General features: G+C 37.0%; 1 protein-coding gene across 1 annotated transcript in view; it reads left to right on the forward strand.

The window, feature by feature from the left end:
- The window catches only part of gtf2h4 (general transcription factor IIH, polypeptide 4), a 19,592-nt gene extending 12,347 nt beyond the window's left edge, over window positions 1-7,245 (forward strand). Inside the window, exons 7-15 of the mRNA XM_015015230.1 lie at window positions 1,314-1,422; window positions 1,807-1,875; window positions 2,097-2,180; window positions 2,470-2,635; window positions 3,162-3,292; window positions 4,610-4,657; window positions 4,751-4,829; window positions 5,781-5,842; window positions 6,948-7,245. Of these exons, the coding sequence (XP_014870716.1) occupies window positions 1,314-1,422; window positions 1,807-1,875; window positions 2,097-2,180; window positions 2,470-2,635; window positions 3,162-3,292; window positions 4,610-4,657; window positions 4,751-4,829; window positions 5,781-5,842; window positions 6,948-7,058 (859 nt within the window). The 3' untranslated portion in view covers window positions 7,059-7,245. The remainder of the gene's footprint in view (window positions 1-1,313; window positions 1,423-1,806; window positions 1,876-2,096; window positions 2,181-2,469; window positions 2,636-3,161; window positions 3,293-4,609; window positions 4,658-4,750; window positions 4,830-5,780; window positions 5,843-6,947) is intronic.
- The last annotated feature ends 3,564 nt before the right edge of the window (window positions 7,246-10,809 follow it).

The raw sequence follows: 10,809 nt of genomic DNA on the forward strand, positions 1-10,809 counted from the left end.
GTTTTGCAACTTTCATAAGCAGTGATAAGAAAACAGGCAAAAGTAACAGAAGGGGCCTTCTGTTACCTCAAACAGGCCGGAATACTCAAAGTATTGAAAGCCTTCAACATATAAAGAAACTAGTAGAAGAGATTCCTAATTTGAGCTTATTGTAAAAATCACTGCAAGGACCACTTAAAGGGAATGCTGAAGATCAGTGACCATTAAGTTTTACATATGTTATCTCCACTGCGCCATTGGACATTTACCGTATTTTCCGCACTATAAGGCGCACGTAAAAACCTTCAATTTCCTCAAAAGCCGAAAGAGCGCCTTATATATGGACCAATATTGAGCCACAACAGGTCTAGCAACTACGGTAAGCAGCCGCCGACTTCATTTTCCCCTGTAGAAGAAGAAGCGCGCAGTGCATGCTGGGATAGTTGTCAGAAAGCTGGTTTGTAATCTCAGACAGCAGGTAGGTAGGTAGATAGGTCTGTCAAACTTTAAAGTTTGACAGACCTATCTACTTACCTAGCGTCTATAATCGGGTCGTCTGCAGGTCATTTAGCACCACTTTCTCCACGAACATGCTGTGCGCGAACGGAGAAGGGTGACCATCGTCCGGCCACGCCCCGGCCCAGTCGCGGAAGGCTCTCCTCGTTGACCAGAGTCTGACTGTTTTGTTGACATTCCTTTTAGTGCAGCTCCATCTAGTGGATGCATAATGTAACTCCAGCCTCTACTGTAGTGTCTATTCTATGTGCCTTATAATCTGGTGCACCTTATAGTGCAGAAAATACGGTAACTGGATTGAAAATCTGTGCATAAGCCAGGAATAAAAAATTACTCTCTCATAATACAAACCGTCAATAATTAAAACAGATTTTCTGGCGTAATCTTTGTAACAGAAAATATCAACATCCATCAGTCAAATCTTCAAAAAACATCTCTGTAACATTAATGTGTTTGGTGTATTTTAACAAAATCAGTGGCTGAATGAATTTCATGGAAGAATATATGTTTGTGGTTGTTTTAGTTGTAGATTTCAAGATCAAATGATTGCATTTATTTAACAAAAAAGGTTGATTGCTACAGTGGGAAAGATTAATATAAAGCTGTAGTTTTCCACCCATATGCTGACTTGTTCTAGAATAAGCTCTCAACATTTAGTTTAGTGACTCAAATAGATACTCTGTTCAATAAATTGCTGTCTGAGCGGACGCTAACACAAGATTGTCAACTGGAAAGACCTTTCATGCAAAATGGTCATATTAAAGGTCAAGACAAATAACTGTTTCTCATGTTGCTCTCTCATTTTCTTTCAATATAAGTGAGGCAGGAGAAGCACCGTACATCACTTCTGCTGGTTTTCAGTTCCTCCTTCTGGACACAGCCTCTCAGCTTTGGTACTTTACTTTGCAGTACCTCAAATCTGCTCAGGTAACAGTAGACTTGGAACTGGATAGCAGAAGTGTTGAATGTTTAGTATTCAGGTTGTAGTTATAGTCATGTTGTTGTTCTCTATTCTGAGGGATTTCTAACCATGACTTTACACATTGCAAAGTAAAGTTCCAAATGTAATTTTTATGGTATTATATTACTGCCTTGTTTACGCTCATCCAAGTTCAAATCCATAAGGTGGAAAATGCAACATACTCTGTCCTGTAAGAAAAATCAGAAGAAATGTTTTGTTTTTTTTAAATGGTAGAATTGGCTAAGTCCTTCAGCATTTTTAGTTTTACTGCAAAGAACAATTTGGACAATTCTCCTTTTCTCTTGCATATGAACATACATTTTTGATGTTTTTTTGTTTTTGTCTTGCAGTCCAGAGGGATGGACCTTGTGGAGATCTTATCCTTCTTGTTCCAGCTCAGTTTTTCTACTTTGGGGAGAGTGAGTGCAAACTTTTTTGCTTGGATTCTCATGTTTAGTGACTTTTTATTAATGGTTCAACTGTCTGTTGGCCTACAGCACCACAGGCTCTACTTAAGACCTAGTAGTAGCAGGCTTTAGAGGCATTTTCAAACTCAGCGTCCTGCTGGAACTGACACACTCTGATCGGCCTGGTATTTCTAGACTGATTTTAGTTTTTCTTGTTATACACCATGCTTCAGGATTACTCAGTGGAGGGGATGAGTGAGTCGTTGCTAACTTTCCTGCAGCACCTTCGGGAGTTTGGACTGGTGTTTCAGAGGAAGGTGAGACCTCTTAATTCACAAGCTCCTTATTTTCTTTTTCCAGTTTAACCCATTGATGCAAAAAGAAGAATGAAAATATCAGATGAGGTGTTATCGTTTTAATTAACTGCATAATTATCATAATACAAATCATGACTGTAATGATCATTTTCTACATTCCCAAGGAGGAGTTGGTGGCGTTTGCCTAAATAGTTTTCAGGTGACGTGAAAGACAAGAAATAAGTGTAATCTGTCTGTAGTAGTGTAAAAACTATTTTTAGAATATAATTCCTCCACCATGTATATTCAGAGGAAGTCCCGGCGGTACTATCCCACCAGACTGGCAATTACTTTGGCTGCTGGAGTAACTACCAGCTCCGCCTCTCCATCCTCCACCAACATTGCTTCCATTCCTGGAACTAGAGATGCAGGCTTCATTGTTGTGGAAACCAATTATCGTCTCTACGCCTACACAGGTATGACTGAACAAAATTTGTAAAAGATGGTTGGTTAAAAAAGGCCACCTCATTCCAGAATGCTTTTTTTCTTCTTTTGTTTTATAGGGTACTGGCATATGTAGCAATCAATTCATTTTGTTTATATAGCACCAATTCATAACGTCATCTCCTGCCACTTTACAAAAAATCATTTAAATTCAATATTACATATATTCAAACTGATCATCACACAGTCACACAATCTGATGTGAATAAAGGTGTGGACTTTCTGTTGAGTTCATAGCACCATGTTCCTGTCAAGACTCCATGTTACAGGCAAAATCCAATTCATCCACCCAACACTTTTGTCATGGCTGTTCTTTTTAGCCCAATACATTTTTATTAAAGAAAACTTTTTTTTACTTCTCAACTTAACATATTGAAGATGCCACACCACTGATATGGAAGCAATAGGTCCAGACCTTTAGCGACGCAGCTGCAGTTTTTTCAGGTGACAAAACTTTTTTCATTCATCCCTCTATTCTCACTTGCTTTTGTTTTTCAGATTCAGAACTTCAGATTGCTCTGGTGGCTCTTTTCAGTGAGATGTTGTATCGCTTTTCCAATGTGGTGGTCGCTCAGCTTACAAGGGAATCCGTTCAGCAGGCCATCGCTAATGGAATTACCGCTCAGCAGGTGTTTGGCCTGTCAGGCAGACCTGCACAGTAATGACACAGGGAAGGGAAAGTAAACAGAAGAGATGCAGAACCAAACCAAAAGCCCTTCAGTGCTCCATGTTCTCACTAATAGGCTGAATTCTATTCCATTTTTAATGTACTAATAAACTAAATAAATAGGAAATAAAATTTAGTGTTGCATATGAATTACGTACTTAATAATGGTTTTAAACCATTAAAAAAAATTATGCATTTAGAAATTTCCTACATATCAGGCTATCACTTATGTTTTTATAAGAAAATAGACCTACACACAGATTGTCACAAAACACTGATGACTTTTAATTCGTACATAACTTAAGATTATCATAATCCAAAAGAAATAGAGGCTGTACTAAACAAAAGATGCCTTTTGTTGGTTTCTTAACCATCCTGCCCAACGTGTGGCTCTCTGTCTGCACTGATGAAGTTTATGTATGTGTTCCTCAGTTAGGCAGTGCATTAGTCAACCGGTGGTTCTGCCTGTGGAGGAGCTTTCGTGCTCACCTTAAAGTCACGCAGCAACATGGTTTTATTTTTTTATTCTTGTTATTTTTATTATTATTATTGCAGTGACATGATGCATCAAACTGTGCTACATCAAATGCTTGCACAGTCTCTTTGGTGCTTATTAAAAATTCAATGGACACAAAATGGAAGAGCTACTAAAACCACATAAAGTAAATCTAAATCAAATTATTTAGCAGCACTGATATTCTCAATAAACAAATGTTAAGTTTCTAAATCTGTGTTAAAATGTTACCATTTATGGGGCCCCTGAAGGCCTGGGGGCCTTAAGCAGCTGCTGGCTCAAGTTGGATTTAACAGAAGAGCAAATAATCGATATTTTTTTAATTGTACTTTTTTGATTTGCTGTTTTTAAGACTATAGTTGTGGGTTTAAATAGTATTTTACTGGTGATGTTATCTGGTAATATTTTACATTTCCTGTCAACTTGACATCTTTTAGTACAAAAGACGATGGGCCGCCAGGGGCCCAACCAACAGGCTTAAGTTTTCTGGGGGAAACGCTGCTTAGAAAATTGTGATTTCTTTCATTTCTATTTTTAATAAATTTGCAAAATATCTGAATATTTTTCCATATTAGAGGGGCATTTTTCTATTTTTCAAAATTGCATTTGTACATATTATGCAATATGTGGTGTACAAATTAGATATTTTAGCTTTAATAATAATAATTTTACATATATATAATTAATATATAAGGAAAAAACAAAAACATGCAGCTGCACATGACATCTTTTGTACTGTGTTATTTGAACATTGTGTTTTATTAGATCATCCACTTTCTAAGGACCAGAGCTCACCCTGTCCTGCTCACACAGGTATTGTTGGCTCACTTTTAAAGAAAGAAATTATGTCCTGCTGACATCTTAAGGCACCACACAGGCCCTTTATTTTGCTTGCATGTGTTTCAGACCCCAGTGCTGCCTCCAACTATAACAGACCAGATCAGACTGTGGGAGCTCGAGAGAGATCGGCTGCAATTCACAGAGGGTGAGTGTGAGTCCTGTCTGAACCCAGGGAACTGTTAGACAAAATAGAACTATTCATTACTGTCCCACAGTGGGGAAAATTCAGTGGAGCAACAGCAAAGTGACAGATAATCAAAGCACAAAGATAAAGAGATTTTTTTTTTAAATTAATAACATACTGACAAAATTGTCATTGTGATTCTGCCCTGGTGGGATCTAGGGCTTAGCCATATCATGTCATTCACTATAATACCGGTATAAAAAACCTGCTCAGGAAAATAAACTTTATCGTGAAATGCTTATTTAAATGCTAATTTATGGCGTAAATACGTCACCCCATCACACAGCAATATTCTAGTTGTAAAGATGAAGGCAAACAGGGCTAAACCACCATAAAAACAAAGAAGAAACTGGTCAGCTGGATTACAGTCTGAACTGAACTAATTCTATTTCAGATAGAATTAGCTAGTTATCATAGTAGTGTGGTAGACACAGTAGTGTTATGGCCGCTGCAGCTGCAGCTCCCGTTCCGTAGTCACCTGGTTGCACGGAGCTCCAAGTACAGCTCACTGCAGCAAATAGTAAGGGACAGGTCCAGACCAATACCTTATTTGGAAATGGGTCCGTTGCACTCTGGCCCTGTGTGAAATTCTGTTCCTCTCTTGGGGGCCTTGGGGTAGGCCAACTACAGGTTGTGTTCCAGGCAATTGTTGAGTGTTTTTTTAACTTTTCAACTCCCCACTTGTTATGGTCACATGAGCTGCAGAATAAAAGACAAACTTTTAAGAATACTTTCAAAGCAGGTAAAATAAATCTATCTAATTATGTTTTGTTCATTTCTTTTTAACTAGGAAACTTGCAAACTCAGCATCAGATCAACAATTTCTCTAACTGTAAGAGAATAAGGGATGATATTGAGGTCATAGCCTGGACACAATTAGCTAAAAATGTTGTTGTTTTTTTTCTCTTTCAGGAGTGCTCTACAATCAGTTCCTGTCCCAAGCAGACTTTGAGGTGCTGCGAGACAGAGCTCAGGTTGGAACGTACTTTCTGACAAATAATGCCACCTTGTCTGGGCTTGAAAAATATTCAGCAGCTGATAAGTATTCCTCTGGGTATTTAGTCAACTGTCACATGTGGGGGAATTTTTCTACAATAATTCGAGAGCACAGATTTTCAGTCTGAAAGCAGGATTACATCTTTCTTTTCAAAACTTTTAATACTTTGTTTACATTATCATCTAAGAAAATGAAAATGTAAGCTTAAATTATATTTATCTAGATAAATTTTAAGTTATATTTAGATAAATATAAATATAGATATATATTTAGATCTATCTAAATGTATATATTTAGGTAGATGTCATGACTATGTTGATCAGAAGGCTGTTGGCGATCAGTAGCACACTGCTGGCGGGTGTTCAGTGTCCTATGGAGCAGAAAGCTGAGGTTGTTGTTTCTCTCTTCTCCAGTGGGTGGCGCAGGTTGCTACAATTGTAGCAACCTGTGGCCACTATCAATTGATGGTGGCCACACTGGCACACCCGCTAGAAGGAAACAAACGCATCCAGTACAACACTTTCATTCTATTGGTTGAGAGGTTGCCAGTTGACAGTGCTTTTTTTGTTCCAAAAGCAAGCAGAGAGTTCTGCAAGAGCATGAGAAGTTTTGAGTACATTACAAGTTTTGAGAAGAAAGACATGAAGTCCTGCTTTCGAAATGAAAATGTAAGCAATAGTATTAAAAGTTTTGAAAACAAAAGACATGTAATCTTGCTTTCAGACTGAAAATATGTGCTCTCAAATTATGGCAGAAAATTTCCCCCATTGTCACACACCAACATGCTGTTTCCAAGGTATTATTCCAATCTCAAAACTTAGCTGAAGCTACACAGAAATGGTTTGAGGACAGCAAGGTGGATATTCTGTAATGGCCCAGTCAAAGCCCAGACCTGATTGCAATAGAAAAAATGGCTGTCAGTTTCATTATTTTGTAGAAATTAGTTTTCATTTTTACATTAAGGGTTTTTTGTAAATTTTTCATAAAACCATTTCATAATAAATTTGATTGAATGTGATTGATTTGTAACATCCTGGTTTTCTGCTGTTCTGATGTTGTTTAATCAAGCTGTCATTATGCAGGGTTTGGGCTGCCTGGTGTGGCAGGATGTGGCTCACAGGGTGATGGTGGTGACATCCCATGGACACAGCGAGGTCAAGAGGTTCTGGAAACGACAGAGGTCTCACATATAGCCAGAGGAAGCTGCTCACGGTCCAGTGACCCCACATATGTTTACTACTGTCAGTTTGGAAACTTTTATATTCTCACGTTTTTTTTTTTAAATAAATAAATTAATCATATTTGTTGATTTATTTTGGTGGATTTCTGTTGTAGGAATTTTGTACTATTATTAAATTGTGCCTCTAGTTGATAAAGGAACCCTCTGGCAGTTTCAAAACTATATTGCAATCATATTAAACAAACTCTGGCACTTGTGATGCAAAAGCAAATTATTGTCTTTAAACAGTTTTACAATTGAACTTACTAAGATTTAGATTAATCTAATCTTAGTCTGATTAGATTAAGATTTCACATTCGTAATCCAACCAGATTTATAATGTGAAATATTCATACTTTTATTTAAAAAATGAAGTTCACATTTATTACACACAGTAACGCTGTGGCTGGAGTGGCACGGACTCCAGCCACTCCAGCCACAGCGTTATAGATCCTCTTTGGGGTTTACTGGCCAACCAAACACAGGAACACCATGGTCACTGTGTGGGCCAGTACCAAAAAAGATAAAAGCAGCATCTCCATCCAGCATGTCAGCAGAGGGAAGCTTGAAGTGCTCTATAATGTCTTTGGACTGCTGCATTTAGAAATCCTAGTGGACCAGAACCACTAGAAAAAATGTCACCCAGTCATCAGGAACTGTGGAGACTTTTGGACCACTGAGTAACATTCCAGTTCATTTCTACTTGGACTAGATGATGCTTTTTGAAAATGTTTTTCAATTTGTAGTTGTGTTTAGTGATTTGTTGATGTGGTTTGCATTTCAGGGCCACCTCAACGTAGAGCTAATGGAGCAGTTCTATTGTATTGATGAGAATTTTGGTTCTTCTCAGCTTCTTTAACAGCCGAAGAACTCTTTCGGCTTATAATATATCATCTGCAGCCCTATATTTTAATATAATTTGGCAAATATCAATGTTTTGCATGATAAATCCTTTTGCATTCATTGTTCCCTATATGAGAAGTCTTGTACGTTCTTAATTATATGTATTTGTTATGTTACGTAAGCGCACATTCTTACTTTTTTTTATCAAAATTTTAATTAACAAAGACAAATGAGCAAAGTGCCACAACCAAATCTACAGAACAGACTATCATCAGCCTAACGGCATAATTGCCTAAAGACTAAAGCAATTAGGCTGATGATATATCTTTAATCAGATGTTTCTTCTCTTACAGGTGTCAATTATATTTATGGTTTTTGTAAAGTTAAAGATAATTTTATTTATGTAGCACATTTTCAGCAATAAGGCAATACAAAGTGCTTTTTGTGATGCACACTGCTCACTGCTGGGGGATGGACTCCATAGAGTCTATGGCATGACTTTTTATTTTTTGGGGGAAAAAATATTTTTCCTTCTTTTGGGAGCTTGTTGGTCCCTAATTACATATCAATCATAAAATCGGACCCTGACACCTCCCGGAACCGGATTTGGGTTTGTTGCCTCAGGGCAACATTGCGCTACAAGGGGTCTAAAACGCCAAGTTTTCTACAGTGATTATGAGAAATGAAATACAAATCAAACAAAAACTATATTCATAAAAAACTTTTTTTTGACAAAAATAAATCAGACATGGTTCCAACTCACCAAATATAAAATAAACAACTAACTTTCATTAATGAATGGTACATTTAAGCAAATTACTAAAACAAGCATTTGTGTGTTTGTACGTGTGTATGTTTGGCGGAGTTAGAATCACTCAGGATGTTGAAATTAGTCTTTTTCCCTATTATATATTAAACATCAGGAAGGAATTGCTTGCTGATGTGAAAAAGAGTGTATATCACATTTTTGGCACTTGATTATTGGCGTATCTGGGAATCACCATCTGTTAATCTGATTATCTATGGTGAAATGTACTGACACAACTGGAAATATTTGTTTTGGTTGTGTCAAAGGCAATCCTGGTTTTTGTTGTGGCCTGGTTTAAAAAAATATGCAAGACATCTCCCAATTGACTGAAATACTTCAGCAACAAATGTGAAGGAGACATCGAAAACAACCTGGCAGCCTTGAACTATTGCCAGACTGAAGTCAGAATTTAGCTCAAGGACTCTGTTAGGAAATGAACTCGTTCATCTTGTAGCCTAAAGAACATCAATTCAGTTCTGTCTGTGACTGCTTGGAAAATTTCCATGATATATGTTAGGGCAATGTTGGCAAAAGCAATGAGACCGGTTCTGACCGTGTTAAAGGCAGCATCTATTCTTTCTCTGACTCTGCTTAAGAACGCGACCACTCTGTTTTGAATGCTTGAATATCTTTCTTCAATGTAAATGAAAACGAGCCTTAAATAAGAAATGAATGATGTAGCGATCTCAGAACCGAGGTGACAGATTCTCAACTGCAAAAGAAAAATATTCTTCTATTGCAGCAGAGATGTTCCATTCAAGCAACTACTTTCTGATTCTCATTTGAGCTGTGTTTAAAAAATTTGCAAATCTGGTTCTTGTTGTTTGAAATGTGGCCACAATAATGTTTCTTTGCTCGGTTTAAAAATTGTGACATTTCTTTGCAAGCTTTGCCAAAAATACCTTCAATGTATTTAAAAATCTTCCATGGCCATTTCAAGTTCTGAGCAGGAGGTTCTGGTTCGGTTTGATCCCTGGACATTTGCTGGTCATCATCATCATTTTGAGACTCATCCAGACAAACAGCAATACATAAAGTTAGAAGAAAGCTTGGACACCAGATTCTTTTGTTTGACATTTTCCTTTTGTATAACTGTGAGTCTGTCAGTTTGCTCATCCCTGTGGTTTGTGGTCATTGTTGTAGTTTGTTTGTCCTTCTGTTTTCCTGAATTTTTATATATATATATATATATATCTATATCTATATCTATATATATATATATATATATATATATAGATATAGATATAGATATAGATATATATGATACATTATTTAGCCAAGTTCCCTAATTTTGGGGGATTGGTGATCGGCCGATACTTGCATGAAGCCAATTTTATCCACTGATCTTATCTTTGTCAAAGGTTTAAAAATCATCCCCTGTCCTCTTCTGCCCTACATTGAGAGGTTTGACTGACAGACCGGCCCACCAGGTCACTTCTGTATGTTTGCAGTTAACAATGTTCATCCCACTGTTACCAATTCAGCGACTTTCTTGCTACATTTAACAACATTTTTTGAAAAAAAAAATGGTATCAGCCAAAGTCAAAATTGGCAGGTCAGGCTTTGTAAAGATTGGTAATCGGTGGTTGGCCAGAAAACTGCAGTCGGTGCAGCCCAACTTAAGATGGAATACACAACCATGACATTTTTGATTAAATTAATTTCTCTTAGGTGTAATTACAATAGATATAAATTTAATTTATACCCGGTGAATCTTTCTCACTTGAGAATGTGGACCGGTTCTGGGTTGATTATGAGCTTTCAAACCATTTTAATTGGAGAAATTTCACATAACTTAGAAGTTGATGTAAAAATACTGTTTGTTTTAGGTGCATAAATTATCAGCAGCAAACAACATATCACCAACTACAGCATAGAGTAGCTCATTGATATTATTAATGCAGTAGCCATGTAGCCTGATGGAAAAACATTTCATTGAACAATATCAACATTAAGAAGTTTTAATTATTGTTGTCAAATGTTATCAAACACGTTATGAAGGCAAAAAGAAAACCCTCAAATATACAGAGCCAACCACGAGAATCAACTCATTTAAATTTAAATGTGTATTGTT

This window comes from Poecilia latipinna, unplaced genomic scaffold (genome assembly GCF_001443285.1).
Source record: "Poecilia latipinna isolate Pla-1442-1.1 unplaced genomic scaffold, P_latipinna-1.0 Scaffold1893, whole genome shotgun sequence".
NCBI lineage: Eukaryota > Metazoa > Chordata > Actinopteri > Cyprinodontiformes > Poeciliidae > Poecilia > Poecilia latipinna.